Consider the following 15,489-nt stretch of genomic DNA (forward strand, 5'->3'; position numbering starts at 1 on the left):
CTCTGCAGCTGATGGATTTGGGTACCTAAGCCAGGGCTTACACGCGGCAAGTCTGAAAAGGTGATCCAGGAAAACCTGCCCTGCAGCTGCCTGGTGGTGGGGGCTCCTAAATGGGAACTTTCCTTACCTGGAAGTTTCCTACCCGCTGGGTTTCGGCCCGGGGCTGGGCTGCTGGTGCTTATCCTTGGCGTGGCTGGCACCCAGGGTCGGCACCGTGCTGGGTGCAAGAGGCGCGTTGGAGACACGCAGAGAGCGCGGGGTCTGGACCATGGCAGCCATGCTCACCGGAGGGGGTAAACGGCGGGATGGAGCAGTATAAACCTGGAAGAGTTTTCCAGGAAGTAAGAAAATGGGATTCTTTGCCTGCCTTGGTGCGAGGGGCAGAAGCTGAATCTCCTGTGAGTGACCAGAGACCTGCAGGCAGGCAGGGGCACGGAGACCTCCTGGTGCTGGGCTCCGCTCCAGAGGTCCGCGGAGTCCCGGATCGGCCCGTTTATCCGGTGGACAGTTGCAGGAGCGGCAGCCAGGAGCCCCCGGAGCCCAGACCCACCTTGTCCCGGCCCTGAGCCTTGTAGGAAGGAGGCTGAGGGGCTCGGTAGCGTTGGGCTTCGCAGAGCACCGAGCGCTCCCCGTGCAGCACGTGCAGAGCCGAGGAACTGGGCTCTGGGGTTGGCGCCCCAGCTGGAGGTGACATCTCTGTCCCTCCGAGGAACAAAGTCTCCGTGGCGCTCGGTTCAGGAAGTGGAAGCTGCCCCAGCGGGTTGCCTGGCTTGTTCTCCCACTCCCAGCTCCTCCGTAGCTCCCCATGTCCGACGTCCGCTGGATCCCGTCCCGATGCTCTCCCAGCTGCTCCAGCACCAGCTGTTCAGTCTCCTGCCGTCCCCCCGGCTCTGCTTTTTTATTTATACCCTTTTTATTTTTTTCCCTTGTAAAGGTGGAGGAGGAAGCAACAGACAAGGATAACAAGAACTGCAGTAAAGACAGTATGTGCAGCAAGGTAATCGGGCTGAAAACAAACAGCGTCTGTGCTCTCTGAGCCAGCCTGGCTGCTCCGCTGCGGATGCAGCGTCTCTCCTGCTTCTCTGCTCCAGTTCCTGTTAGCGTAGGACAGTGTCCTTTCACAGCGGCTCCTCCTCGGAGGGGACCCGCAGGGCAAGATACCCCACTGCCGCTTTTCAGGGGGTGGAGGCGGCTTTGCGCTTACAGACCTCTTTCCTGACGGTAGAAACACGCGGTCCCGACTTGCCCGTCTCCTGGACTCTGCTGATCTTTGGATGACCCGGAATGTGACGCTGCGGCTGACGGCTGAGATGCGAGCCGCGGCTCCCTTGGCCTCCTGGAGGAGAGGGAAAGGGCGCTGCTCTAAAGGGGACGAACGCTTTGGCTCGGCATGTCTTTTAAAGGACCAAAGACTTGATCCTGCCGGCCGCAGGCTGGCGGCGTGTGGTTTTTCTCTTGTTCCGCAGTGGCGGAGCAAAGACCCGTAGGGACTGACAAAAGCTGTTCACGGCGCTGCTTTAATAGCAGGGAGCAAACCCACTTGTGTTGTAGCACCTTCTAAATGCGCCTCTCTCCTCCCGCTGCGCTCTGCCCGGCCGCTTCGCATTCAGCCCGGATGGGATTTAAAGCTAAACGCTTTCAGTCGCTCCGCGGTGCGCTGGGAAGCGTCCGTGAATGTCGCCTGCCCGGCTCCGGGATATCCCCTCGCTCCCGCGCCTTTGCCGTAGCGTGGGCGCCGACGAGGCTTGCGGAGAGTCGTCTCATGCTGTAGCGGCGCGGCGGCGCGTGCCCGAAGCTGCAGCCTCTGCGGATGCCTCCCGGCGAACCGGAGGCTCGCAGCGTCCTCCGCGGGCATGCGGACGTGCCGTGTGGCCACCGCGGACCCAGCGCCGTGCCGTACTCCCACCTCAAATTCTGCTGCTTTGCTCAGGCATCACAAATAGCTGCAGGTTATTTAACTCGTGAGAGAGAAAGCGCGGTTGCGTGAAGCGAGGCGGAAAGCTGTTAACCCCGGCGGCACCGGTAGGCGCCTCTCGGGTAGGAGTGGTGTTGTGTTGGCTAGAAAGCGTTGGACATCAAAGAGGGCGAGAGCCCCTGTCTGCCTGAACAGAAAGCTGTAGCAGACGGTGTGGGATGTGTCACCCGTCCAGGAACGAGCCGTGAAACGCGGGGGTGTGGGAGCCTCCCGCCCCGTGTAATACTTCCTCTGCCAGACAGATCCTGCACGATAACGCTCCCCGCGATCGCGCTGGGGTAAACCCTCCAGTCCCAAAACACCGAGCGTGTGCCGCGCGGGGCGTGTTTGAGGAAGAGCGGGCAACGGTTTTGTGCGCGGAGTCACTTAAAAGCGGGTGTTTGATGTCTTCTCTACAAAGCCTGGAGACACCCCAGGGATTCGCTCGCGCTGCTCACAAAGAGCCGCCGTTTGCCGTAGCCGTGCCGGGGCTCTGCTTCCCTTCGCCGCGCGCGGGGCTGGCCCCGGGAAGGGGCTGAGGATTGTCTGGCTCTGGAAACTAAAGGGCCTCGCTGAGCTTGGGCGCCGGTGGGTGAGTCTGGAGGGCTGGGGCAGTGGGAGAGCTGTGCTCGGAGCTGCTGGCTCCCGGGGACTGCTTAGAACTCGTCCCGCGCTTATCCCCGGCAGCAAGTGGACCGGTTTCCCTCCGGGGAGGAGGAGGAGGAGGAGGCAGCGGCAGTGAGGGCGGCAGATCTCCCTCGGAGTGGTTGTTGCGGTCGGCACAGCCGTGCCAAGGAGCGAGCAGGGTACCGCGAAACGGGCTCTGGGCTTCGCGCCGCAGCCCTCGAATGCGGCAAACGCTGCAGCCCCGGTGCCTGTCGAGCCACCGGGAGCCGTGGGAGCCGAGTGGCCGCCACTGGCGTGCCAGCCCGGCTCGCACGGGCACAGGAACCGGCCGTGGGTTGCGCCGGGCTCGGTTCTGCTTCCTGCCGGGGCTGCTGCGCCAGGGCTCGTCTAGGCGCGGCTCGCAGCGCTTGCTGCGCGTCGCTTCTTCCCCGCAGCCCGTGGCACCTCTTCCTGGGGCCGCGGTAGTGGATCCGTAAGTGGAAACCAGGGGAATTGCTTTTCCCTCCCTCTTAAACCGGTTGTTCCCCAGTACTAAACCTCCTATTACTTCCCTGCCAGGGAAATAGGTTTTTCTCCCGTTCCGTTTGTACACGCCTGCATGATTCACGTGGTGTAACGGGCTAAGCCCTTGGCCGCGGCTCCTGGGTGGTGTCTCCCCCGGGCTCTGCTCCGTGGGTCACCCCAAAACTGCCCCTGGGGCACGGTGCATCCCCCCCAACGCCGCCTATTCCCGCCGCCCCCACCACTGGCCTCAGGGCAGGGAAGGCTGTTCCCGGGCGGGGAGTATTTCTGACCTGTCACTTGGTAATTTTCTCTCCCCGGCGCGAAATAAAAAGGTTACTGGAAGGTGGCAGATACCTCCCAGGTAAGGTCCATGCTCTGGGAGCTGCTGACTTGCCTCCCAAGCCGCAGGCGCTGGCTCATGGTGCTGGCTGCGCTCGGGAGGAGCAGGTTTGAGGGTCTCCAGGTGGGCCCCTCGTGGTCGGCGCTGGCGGCCGCGGTGGCTCCCGTTGCGTCCCCTCTCGGGAGGAGGCCGAGGCGCGCGTGGCCCTGCGACCAAGCTGGGGCCGGGGGGGCGCGGGGCCAACGGCTCCGTCCTCCTGCGAGAGCTGAGCCGCTGCCGCGTTACCTCGTGCGAGCGTGATCTGGGTTATTTGCAGCCTCCGGCCCTTTTCTAGAGGGAGGGATGCTCGTGGAGCCGGGAGGGCACGGGGCTTCCCGGCGGATCCACCCAATTCCCAGGGCTGCTCCTGGCCTCCTTCCTGCCCTCCTTCAGTCTCCTGCTCGAGCTCCAGCCCCGCGCCACGTTCCTGCCGGGCGTTACTTGCCCTCTCTGGCTGTCACGGCCCCGCGTGCGCGGGGAGGCCGCGTTAGTGCCGGAGAGGAGCCGGGATACGCTGGATCCGGGGCTTCCAGCAGGCGCCGCGGCTCCGCGGAGCAAGGAGAGCCCCGGGCAGGAGGTCCCTGGTGCGGCCGAAGCCTCGGCTCATCCTTCTCCCCCGAGCTCCCCTCCGCTCGCGGCCTCCCCCCGCGCACCACCGGCATCCTCGTGCGCGGCGCGTCCCCGCAGCATCCCGGCATCCGTGGGGACGGCTCCAGTCCTGGCTGGCCAAAGGTGCTGCCGGGAAGCCGGAGCTCCGGGATCTTCTCCCCAGAGGAGGAGGAGGGCAGCGAACTCATCCCGGCTCGGCTTGACCCGCTGGACGCGTCCCCTGCGCCGCCCTTCCCAAAACCGGCTGCTCCATCAGCGCCGCAGCAGATCCCCGGCTGCCCCCGAGACCTGGCTTTCCCCAGCTCTTGCCGCCGGCCCGAGCCAAGGCATCGGCGCTGCGGCGGCCCTCAGCCCGGGGAGGCTTGCAGCCGGGCGCGCCGGGTCGGGCCGGCAGCTCCCGGCAAGCCGGGACGCGGCCCCGGGGAGTCGGACCCGAGCCGGGACGTGATGCGTGTCGGTACCGGGAGCGTCGCCTCGGATCTCGGCGGTGTCGGATGTGGTTTGGCGTCGAGCCCCTTCCCGCCGGAGCCGCGTGCCCTGCCAGCTCCCCGAGCCGGTGGGGTTGGGGGCAGAGAGGGGCTCGGGGGAGCCGCTTCGTGCGGTCTCCGGGGCGGTCCCGGCTGTCCCCGGCTCTCGTGCCTGGGCCGGGGCCAGGCAGGCATCCCCCCGTCAGCCCCACACGTCCCCCCCGGTCCCTTGGGCGCCCGCGGGGCTGCGGCGTAGCTTGGCCGCAGGGTCGAGCCCAGCTCCTCCCGAGCGACGCCGCGCTTTTAACGTCCGTTTTCTTCTCTTTCAGAACATCTTTCAGATGGTCAGGTCACAGCAGAGGGACGCGGCCACTTAGCCCCTCGTCACGAAGAACGTACCCCCCCCCCATTAACACTTAAAATTCTGTTATTGTATTAAAGCCCTTAAACTAAATATTATTAATAATAATACCATTTGTGAACTTCATGTTTCTGGAATTAAGTGAGTAGGATAAAGGGCAGGTTCGGCCGAGGAGAGCGGGGGACGGTGCTGGACGGCAGAGGAACCGCTGAGGGTGGTCTGTCTCCTCCTCCCGCCGGGGTCCCGTTCCCGAAGACGGACCGTGCTTTTGTTTCTTACAGCCGGGACTAGACGCGTCATCCATTTGCACTGTTGGGACACATGTCTGTATGTATGTAAAAAAACCGCCCCGACCCCCCAGCCGCCCCTGAAAGGCTATATATACGATACCCTGCACGTATATACATATATATATTTCTTTTAAAATTTCATAGCGGTGGCAGTACCTTTTTTAAGCTTGCGTTTTTACACGCATCTCTCCTCCCAACCCATCGCGGTTTTTTTAAAAACTAACTTTAGAGAGAAAAAAAAAAAACCACACACACAGAAAAAAAGGAGAAAACAACCCCAAAACCAGCCGGCAGCAGCGTCGCAGGGAAGTGCCTCTCCTGGCCCGGGGACCACCGCACCTTTACGAGCTCTTGACTTTCTTCTGGGTTTTTGGTTTTGTTTGGTTTTTTCCCTGTGTTTCGCTTTGATTCCGGGTATTTTCACGTGGCCGTTGCGCGACCGCGGGGGCCGTGCGGCGAGGGGAGCCCGGCGGCGCAGCCGGGCCGGGGTCCTGCGGGTTCCGGGACCCGTCCCCTCGCTGCCGCACGCGGGTGGCCGGGCGGCACCGAGCGGGAGAAATGAGGTGGAAAAGCTGCTTTTGGGCCGGTTTCTGCCCAGCCGCCCCAGGTCGCCTCGAGTGGGCGGGCGGGCGATACCTGGGGGACCCTGGTCCTGCCGCTTCCCCCCCGGGTGCGGCACCGGCGCCGTGGGGGGGTGAACCCCGGCGGAGGGGACCCCGGCCGCGCTGGCCGTGCCGCCCAGCCTCACCGGGCGCTGGCGGAACGCCCGGGCGCTGCGGGCGATCCTCCGGCTTCCCTCGGCTCTCGGCGGCCGGGCGGGCGCAACGGCGAGGGCCGGGAGCGGGGGCATTAATTAGCCCCGCGCCGCAGTAATTGGATTTGCGCTCGGCCGTGGCTCTCGCCCTCCCCGGGACCGTTGTCCTCGGGAGCCCTGTGCCGCTGGAGGCCCCAGGGGGGGTCGGGAGAGATGCGGGGACCCCCCCCATCCTCGCCAGCCCCCGGCAAAGCAGCTGCGCCAGGGCTTATCAGTGGCACGAAAGCGCCAGGTCTCAGCAATAATCCCGCCCGTGACCCTGTTCGAGCCGGAGCCGGTGAAATGTGTCGTCCCCCCCGCCCGCCCCGATTTCGCTGCCATCCACATCCTCCTTAATTTATTTGCGAGAACTCTGGTTGTCTTTCCACTGCAGTATCTCGTATTTTTTATTCGTGAGTCAGAAACGTGAAGAAAACAACAACAAAAAAAAAAAAGGCGCAAAAAGAAGAAAAAAGGAAGCCCCTCCCCTCCCTCCCCCAGCTGCTCCCGGTGTTTCATTCCTCGGTCTCTAACCACGCCGGTTGTTCGGTAAAGTCACTTAGTGTAATTAATTGTAACATATTCTTTTAAATAAATTGATTTATTGATGAAACTACTGGGAACCGTGCTCCTTCCCCGCGGGCGCTGGGGCTGGTCCTGCCCCGCTCCCTCCCGCCCCCGGTACCGCTGCGGGGCTGCGGGTGCTTTAGAGTCTCCTTTAAGCTTTATTGGGTGGTTTTTTAAACTTATTTTATTTAGACAGAAAAAAAAAAAGAAAAAAAAAATTAAATTATCCAAAGTAACCGCAATAAATAGCAAATAAGTTAAGCGGCGGCGTCGCAACCGCAGACGTCAACTCCCGGGGGTCTGCGTCCCCCCCGTGCTAACGGCCCCGCGCCCCCCACCCCATCCCACCCCCTAAATCAACTCAGCAGGTACCAAACCCCCCAAAATTGGGGGGGAAAGAGAGAGAGACCCGCCCCCCGCACCCCCCAACCTCCTTATTTACAGCGGGGAGCGGCGGGTGTAAACGTGGGGCTGGGGGATGCCGGGGGGCACCGGCCCCGGGGGGGGCGGCTGTGGGGCTGGACGGCGCCGGGCGCGGCACCCTTTTGGCTGGTGGGTGCCCGGTGCACCCCGGGTTCGGCCGTTCAGGGTCCAGGCAGAGCCGGAGGCCCCGCGTCCGCCCGGCGCGTCCCGCGCCCATCCAGCTGCCGGCGGCGCGTCCCCGCTCCGGGTCCCGGCGGCTCCCGCTGTGCCGGTGCCGGCCGTGCCCGTCTCCCACATTTGGCTGGTTCGTGCCCGGCGCGTCCCGGCTTCAGCCGCTCCGTGTCCGTCCGGCACCCGGCGCGTCGCCGGCTCAGCCACGCCGGCCACGTGCAGCAGCGGGCGCGTCTCTGCGTCGCAGCGTCCCCATTTCGGCCGCTCCGTGGCTGTAGAGCGTCCGGCGCGCCCCAGCCGCGGCCGTGCCGTGGGCGAGGGGGGGCACCGGGGCGGGTCGGGGTGGGGGCGAAGCGGGGTGGCAGTGTGTGTCGGGGAGGGGGTCCCGCTGCGCCCTGGCGCGGCCACCCAGGGACCTGGGAGGGGTGGCAGTGCCGGGGCCGGTACCCCAACCGCGGGCATGTGTGTGTCCCCCGGCGGGACCCCCCCTCCCCGGCTTGGAGCTGGTTTTGGTCCTGTTTGGTGAGAAAGAGGCTCCAAGCAGGGGTCCCCCCGGGGGGGCAGGCCCTGGGGGGAGCGGGGGGGGCTGGGGGGTGTCCCCCAGGGCAGACTGGACCCCGATGCTGGGGGGGTGCCGGCACCCAGGGCCCACCCAGCCCTGCCTGTGCTGGAGGAGAGGGGCCGGATCGGTCCTGGAGGGGGGGTCCATCCTTCCTGAGCAGGGGGGGTCCGTGTCCCCCCCCGGCAGGACCGAGCCCCCCGCGGGTGCCAGGAGGCACCCAGGGGTGCCGCGCCAGAGCCGCCGGACCTGGGCGGGGGAGATGGGGGCGTTAGGGCAGAGTGGGGGGGGCTCCCGGGCGCGGTGCCCGGGGGGTCCCGGGGGGGCGGGGGGGCTCACCGGGCTCAGTAGGGCCGGTTGGCGTCTTTGGGCCTCTTGAGCTGCACCTTGAGGCGCTTCATGCCGATCTGGAAGCCGTTCATGGCCTGGATGGCCGCCTGGGCGCTGGCCGGGTTGTCAAAGCTCACGAAGCCTGCGGGGACGGCGCGGACCGTGGGGCCGGGGGCGGCCGCAGCCCGCCCCCGCCTCCGCCCCACGGCCCCGGGGGGCTCTGCCGCGGGGCGAGGGGGGCCCGCGGCACCTGGCTGGGGCGTCCCGCTGACCCCCACCACGGCGGCCCCCACCACGGCGGCCCCGTGCCCTCACTATGGTGGCCCGGCGTCCCCGTTCGAGGTCACCCCGCGCCCCCACCACGGTGTCCCGGCCGCGCTGTCCCTGACCGCCCCGGCCCCGTGCCCCGGCGTCCCCGCCGGCGGCGGCCCTACCGAAGCACTTGCTCTGGTTGGTGGCGCGGTCCACGAAGACCTTGGCGGAGATGACGTTGCCGAAGGGCAGGAACATCTGCAGGATCTCGGTGTCGGCGAACTCCTGGGGCAGGTGGTAGATGAAGATGTTACAGCCCTCGGGGCCTGCGGAGGGAGCGGCGTCACAGCGGGCACGGGGGGCGCCGGCCCCGCGCCCCCGAACCCGGCCCCCGCGCCCGCGGGCACCCCGAAGCCCTGCCCGGCACCCGCGTCCCCCGCCCCAAACCCCCCTCCCCGCTGGGGCTCCCCCAAACCCCGGGCGGGGGGGGCACCCCAACGACCCCTGCAGCCCCCCCGATGCCCCAGGGCATCCCCCCCCCAACACGGGGCACCCCCAGGGCCGTGCCCGGGAGAAGGTCCCTTAGGGGTCCCCGGGGAGGGTCTCGGGGGGGGGGTCCCCAGGGTGCGCTCACCTTCGCGCTGCTGCTGCTGCGGGGGGGGCGGGGGGGCGAGCAGGGGCCCCGGGGGGGCGAAGGCCGGGCTCACCAGCCCGTAGGCTGCCGGGTAGGCGGCTGCGGGTGGGGAGAGGGGGTCAGCCTGGCACCCCCCCGCCCCCCCGACACCCCCGGCCCTTCCCAGTGCCTGCCAGCGTCCCCCGGTATCTTCAGCTGGCCCCCAGTGCCCTCCCAGCACTTCATGGTGCCCCCCCCAAGGCATGCAGTGCCCCCCAGTGCCCGCCCCAGCCTTCCAGTGACCCCCCCGGTGCCCCCCCGAGCCCTGCGTACCCCCCGACACCACGCAATGGGCCCCTGCTGCTATCCCAGTGCCCCCCAGCGCTCATCAGTGCCCCTCCGGTGCCCCCAGTCCTTCCCAATGCCCCCCGTGCCTCCCAGTACCCACCAGTGCCTCGCAGCTGCCCCCCCAGTGCCACACAGTGCCCCCCCCGGTGCCTCCCAGCTGCCCCCCCGTGCCCAGACCTGTGTAGTGCTGCATGCCGGCGTAGGCTTGCTGCAGGGGGTCCCCGGGGGCGGCGGGGCTCTGGGCTGGGGGCAGAGGGGGCCGTTAGAGGGGGCGGGGGGCGGCGGGGGCGCGGGGGGGGGCGGCGGGCACCTGGGAAGGGGGGGACCCCGCCGGCGTAGACGGCCTCGGGGGCGGGGGGTCCCGCGGGCTGCGCCGGCACCGGGCTGTAGCCGTTGACGCTCAGCGGGGCCGCGATGGCGGGCACCGGCGTGGCAGCCATGGCCGGCGGCGTGCTGGTTCCTGCGGGGACACCCGCGTCCCCCCGCGGTGGCACCTCCTCACCCTCCGTCCCCCCCGCCCCCGGCCTCGGGGTCCCTAACCCGGGTGGCTCCAGCCCCCACGGCCCCGCCCGCAGCGCCAGCCCGTCCTGGGACCCCCGTCTCCCCCGGCCTCCCCGCGGTCCCGCGCCCCCTCCCTCGTCCCCCCATCTCCCCTTGCTGCCCCCGGGTGCCCCCACGTCTCTGATCCCATTGCCCCCAGCCTGACGTCCCCGGCCCCACGGGGACAGCCACATCCCCCACCCTGGGTGCCCCATCTCCCCGCGCCACCCCCCCGGCCCTCATCCCCGGACGGCCCCAGCGTCCCCACCTCTGGGTGCCCCCCATATCCCATCTTCCCCCCCCCGGGTGTCCCCCATATGCCATAGCCCCATCCTGGGTGTCCCCCACCCCTGGATGCCCCCCATCTCCCCATCCCTGTGTGCCCCCCATACCCCATATCCCCATCTCTGGGTGTCCCCATCATGGGTGCCCCCATATCCCCACCCCTGGGTGCCCCCCATACCCCAACTCCCCATCCCTGGACATCCTGGGTGTCCCCCACCCCTGGGTGCCCCCCACGCCCCACCTCCCCCCCGCCCGGTGCCCCCCATCCCGGCTGCCCCCGTGTCCCGCGCCCCCGTCCCCCCGCACCTGAGGAGGGGGGCAGGGGGGTGGCGATGAGCCCGTTGGGGTTGACCGTGCCCATGTGCTGCATCTGGACGGCCATGGTGGCCATGGGGCTGAGGTAGGCCGAGTGGGCGGCCACCAGGGCCGCCTGCTGCTGCATCAGCTGCGGGGACAGCGCCTGGCACCGGGCGCCGCGGCACCGCGGGGTCCCCTCCCGCCGCCGCGAGCCCCCGCGCCGGGGGAGGCCGGGTGCTCCCGGTGCCCCGGCGCCGCCGTCCCGGGCCGCGGAGACCCCCCGTCTCCCCGCGACCGCCGCGCTCGTCGCCCGCGCGGGGATCCGTCAGCCCCCGGGGTCCGTCCCTCCCCCAACGCCCGGCACCCCCCGGCGCGGGCGGCGGGTCCGTCGCCCTCCCGTCACCCCGGGGCCGGGGCGTCCGTCGCCGCCCGCCGGGTTCGTGCGCCACCGGACCCCCACGCGCCCCAAGGAGCCCCTGCTGGACCACGGGGGTCCCGCCCCCCGTGCCCACCCTACCGCCTGCGTGTAGGCGCTGTAGGCGCCGAACTGGAGCGCGATGGGGCTGAACATGCCCAGCTGGCTGGCGACCTGCTGCATGCGCCGCAGGCCCCGCTCCTTCTCCGTGTCCGCGAACTTGACCACCAGGCTGGAGGAGGCGCCCTGCGAGGGGACACGGCGCCGCGCCGTCAGCCGGCGGGCGGGGAGGCTGGGGCGGCGAGGAGGAGGATGGTGGGGACGGTGGAGGGGGTGGCGATGATGATGGGGACGTGGTGAGGATGACGATGATGATGAGGGTGATGGCATTGACGATGGTGGGATAATAACAGAGGTGATGGGATGATGAGGAGGATGATGAAGGGGACAGTGACTGGGACGCTGGTGGGGACGATGGGGACATGGTGAGGATGGTGGTGGGGGTGATGATGAGGGTGATGGTGAGGATGATGGTGGGATAATAACGGAGGTGATGGGATGATGAGGAGGATGATGAAGGGGACAGTGACTGGGACGCTGGTGGGGACGATGGGGACATGGTGAGGATGGTGGTGGGGGTGATGATGAGGGTGATGGTGAGGATGATGGTGGGATAATAACGGAGGTGATGGGATGATGAGGAGGAGGATGAAGGGGACAGTGACTGGGACGATGGTGGGGGGGACGAGGGGGTGGCCCGGCGGGACCCGGCTCACCGGCAGGGTGCGGCTCCCGTGGAGGGCGGCGATGGCGGCCTGGGCCTCCGCGTGGCTCTGGAACTTGACGAAGGCGCAGCCTGGGGACGGCGGGTCAGCGGGGATGGGGCGCCCACCCCCCGCGGCACCCCCGAGCCCCCTCCGTGCCCTGGGGACCCCCTCGGACCCCCTCATCGCACCCCTGCCCCCCCTCAGACCCCCTCCAGCCCCCCTTAACCCCACCCCTGCCCCAAAGCCCCCGCTCCGCATCCGCCCGACGCGCATCCCCGCCCCGCGGGTCCCCCTCCTCCCCCCCCGCAGCCCTCGGGGACCCCCGGCCCCCCAGCCCCCACCTTTGCTGGTGCCGTCGGGCCCGCGCAGCACCGTGCACTCGTCGATGGCGCCGAAGGGCTCGAACATCTTGCGCACGTCCTCGTCCGCCTGCTGCTTGCTCAGCATCCCCACGAAGAGCTTGCGGTCCTCTGCGGGGACCCCCGCCACTGGGGACCCCTGCCGGACTGGGGACCCCCGCCGGGACTGGGGACACCCCCTACTGGGACTGGGGACTCCCCCACTGGGATTGGGGACACCTCCACCGGGACCGGGGACCCCCATTGCTACTGGGGACCCCCCCACTGGGATTGGGGACACCTCCACCGGGACTGGGGATCCCCGGGGACACCGTGATGGGCTGCGACCCGCGGGGACGGGTACACCCCACGGGGCTGGGGCCCCTCTGGAGGATTTGGGGGGGGGGGTCCGGGGGGGCCCGGGGGGGCGGTACCTCCTCGGCTCTCACTGTCCGCCGGCTTCACCTGATGGGCCGGGTTCATCTGGGGGGGCAGAGGGGGGTGGTGGGGACACAGCGGGGGGATGGGGGCACCCCCCCGCCTCCCCCAGCCCCCAAAGATGCTCCCGTCGCCATGGCAAACCCCGGCCCCGCATCCCGTTACCAGGCAACGGGCGCCGCGGCCACCGCCGGGGGGGAGGGGCCCCTAGATGCGCTAATGAGCGCCCCGCCCCCCCGCTAATGAGGGGGGGAGCCCCCCCGCCCCCATCCCGTGACCCCCAGAGACGGAGGGGGAGGGCGCAGATGCCTGGTAACCATGGCAACGGCAGAACGTGCTCCATGGCAACCGCCCACTCATCCCCATTCGCCCATCCCCGTTGCCCGGCAACGCTGCTGACATCATCAGCGCTCGCGATAAACAATGACGGGGATGGGGAGGGATTGGGGGGGGGGGCGGGGAAGGGGGGGACCCCCAGGCCTGCCGTCACCCCGCCCCTCCCCCGGGCTATGGCCGGGGGGGGCGGGGGGGTCGCCGTGCCCCACGGCGGGGGGAGGGGCGGGCTCGGCCCCAGCTGACCCCGTTCCCCGCCGAAAGCGAAGGTGCCCCCGCCCCCCCCCGCCCCCCCGCCGGAGATGCCCCCCCGGGGGCTCCCATCCCTCTTAATCCCCCCGGGGCCGCCACCGGCGGCGGGGGGGTGCGGGGGGGGGGGGCACCAGCAGCCCACTCACCACCCCCCACCCCACCCCGGGACCCCCCAGCGTCACCCCCCGTCCCGAGGCCTGGGGCGGGGGGGCAGCTGTGGGGGCGGGGCGGCCCCTAATCCCCCCCGCCCCCCAGCAAATCCCCCCGGGATTTACGGCCCCAAATCCCCAGATTATCCCGGCGAAGCCAAATCCCCCCGGGGCGGCGGGACACGCGCGACTCGGCCGGGGGGGCACCGCCGCCCCCCGCCCCCGGGGTCCCCCAAACCTTCCCCACAGCGCCCCGGACCCACAACCACCCACGGGGTGGGATGGGGGGGGCACTTGGGTGGGGGGCCTCCCCCCAGCACACGGCGCTACAATGGGGGGTGGGGGGCACCCGCACGCGTGGGGTCCCCCCAAGCCCCCCCCCGGGCTTTGTTAGCTCAGCTGCCCCCCGCCTGCCTGGCAGCGCTTCGTTAGCACCCGGCCTTCGTTAGCTATTTATAACCCCCCCGGAGATGTTCGTGGGGTGTCGTGCGTGTCCCCCAGAGGCGGGGGCCTGGGTCCTCCCACGGGTGGGGAGTGTCACGGGTGGGGGCCCCCACTCACCCCCGGGAGGGTTTTCTGCTCGTGCAGGGCGCTCTGCGCCTTCAGGGCCGACTCGCGGGCGCAGTAGGTCAGGAAAGCGCATCCTGGGGGAGAGAGGGGACGGGGGTGGTGTGGGGAGGTGGCGTGGGGGGGCGGGCCACCCCCACAGCCCCACAGAGCGCTCAGAGCCCCAGTTCTGCTGTCCGGGTGCCCATCGCCCCGGCCTCAGGCCTGCGCGCCCCACGGCCCGCCCCCTCCCCGGGCACAGCCGGTGCCGGGGGACAGGGTCAGACTCCAAGGGGGGTCCTCTGCCTCGGACAGACCCCCGCCGCGGGCGGCACAACCCACCGCCGCCCCACGCCCCCCCGCTGCACCCCCCACAGCCGTCACAGCTACAGCCCGCACCCGTCACCCAGCACCACAAACACCCACCCACCCACCCGACACCCGGCGCCGGCACAGCCGCCCACGGCCACCCCCTACACCCGCACCGCCGGGCAGCACCTGCGCCAACACCCACAGCGCACCCACGCAACACCCCACGCCCAGGCAACACCCGGACACAACACCCCGCACCCACACAACAGCCCCAGCACCCACAGCCGCACAACCGCCACCCCACACCCGCAGCACCCCAACACCCGATACGGGCTGTACCCGCCGCCTGCGGCTACACCAGCCCCTGGGCCTGGGATGCCCGGGGCCGCGCGTGGGGCCCGGGGCCGCGCGTGGGGCCGCGCCCGCGGCCTGGGGCTGTACGCCGGGCCGTGGGTGGTGCTCAGGGCCTCCGGCTGTACCCGGGGCTGTGCGTGGGGCTGTTCCCGGGGCCTGCGGCCGTGCCCAGCTCCCGTTCCCCTTCCCCGGGGCCGCCGCTGCCGCCCGGGGCCGCCGCACAGGCTCCGGCTCGCTGCCGGCCGCCGCCCGCTGCCGGTGCCGGTGCCGCCGCCCGCCGCCGGTGCCGCCGCCGGTGCCGCCGCCGGTGCCCGCCGTACCTTTGTGCATGCCGGTGTACTTGTCCTTGATGACGGTGAGCTCGTAGATCTTGCCGAACTGCTCGAAGATGGGCTTCAGGTCCTTCTCCTCCAGGTGCCGCGGGATCTGCCCCACGAAGAGTTTGATGGCGTCGGGCTCCTTCATGGGGCCGCCGGGCGGGGGGCGCCGGGCCCCGGGGCCGCTCCCGCTGCTCGGCGCGGCTCCCGGTGCGGCCGCCGGTACCGCTCCCTCCGCCCGGGCTCGGTCGCCGGTGGCGGCTCCCGGGTTGCGGCCGGCGCACACAAAGGACGAGGCGGCCCCGGGGCTCGGCTCGGCTCCGGGGACGGGGCGCGGCGGGGCGGGGGCAGCGCTGCCCGGGGGGCGGCGCTCCCGGTAGGTCCCGGCCGTTTCCCGACGGGGCCCGCCCGGGCGGGTGCGGCGGACCCCAGCTCCCGGTGGCCCGGACCGCCGGTACCGCCCGCTCGCCGCACCGCTGCCCCCGGTACCGGGGGGACGGGGTGGGGACACGCACACGACGCGCTCAGCGCCCGGCCCGGCCCATGGCGGCCGCGCTCCCGGAGAGCCCCGACACCGGCACCGGCCGGGCCCGACCCCCGTTCGCCGCTTTTCTTCCGCGGCCGAGGCCGCCCCGCCCCGCCCCACCCGGCGCTGATGTCAGAGCGGCACCGGCTACCGGGCACCTGCTACCGGGCACCGGCACCGGCTACCGTGGTCAGCTACCGGGCCCCGGCACTGGCTACCGGGCCCCGAGACGGGCCCCGGCACCGGCCACCGGGTACGGACACGGACACGGGCACCGGCTGGGCCCGGGGCTCCCGCCGCTCCCGGGGCTCCGGCTGGGCGCGTGGGTGTGCGGGGGCGCGGGGGAAGCTGCGCTCACGCGCGCGCACGCGTG

General features: G+C 70.2%; 2 protein-coding genes across 3 annotated transcripts in view; one reads left to right on the forward strand and one right to left on the reverse strand.

Moving 5' to 3' along the window:
• Window positions 1–4,917, forward strand: part of SNX27 (sorting nexin 27) — a gene marked incomplete at both ends in the record, with an annotated part of 29,133 nt that extends 24,216 nt beyond the window's left edge. Inside the window, 2 exons of the mRNA XM_082011583.1 lie at window positions 800–997; window positions 4,870–4,917. Coding sequence (XP_081867709.1) covers window positions 800–997; window positions 4,870–4,917 — 246 coding nt within the window. The remainder of the gene's footprint in view (window positions 1–799; window positions 998–4,869) is intronic.
• A 3,012-nt stretch (window positions 4,918–7,929) lies between these two features.
• On the reverse strand, window positions 7,930–14,738 carry CELF3 (CUGBP Elav-like family member 3; the record flags this gene model as incomplete). Of its 2 annotated transcripts, XM_082011626.1 has the most annotated exons (12): window positions 7,930–8,176; window positions 8,469–8,612; window positions 8,921–9,019; window positions 9,425–9,490; window positions 9,558–9,707; window positions 10,379–10,517; window positions 10,887–11,030; window positions 11,561–11,640; window positions 11,893–12,021; window positions 12,324–12,372; window positions 13,623–13,705; window positions 14,594–14,738. In XM_082011626.1, 12 exons carry the CDS (start codon window positions 14,736–14,738, stop codon window positions 8,049–8,051), a joined length of 1,356 nt encoding a protein of 451 aa, XP_081867752.1. In that variant the 3' UTR covers window positions 7,930–8,048. The 2 variants fall into 2 exon arrangements, with proteins under 2 accessions (XP_081867752.1, XP_081867753.1); XM_082011627.1 differs by lacking the exon at window positions 9,558–9,707.
• Window positions 14,739–15,489: the final 751 nt, after the last annotated feature.

Source organism: Phaethon aethereus (genome assembly GCF_964289735.1).
Source record: "Phaethon aethereus genome assembly, chromosome: 28".
NCBI classification, from domain to species: Eukaryota; Metazoa; Chordata; class Aves; order Phaethontiformes; family Phaethontidae; genus Phaethon; species Phaethon aethereus.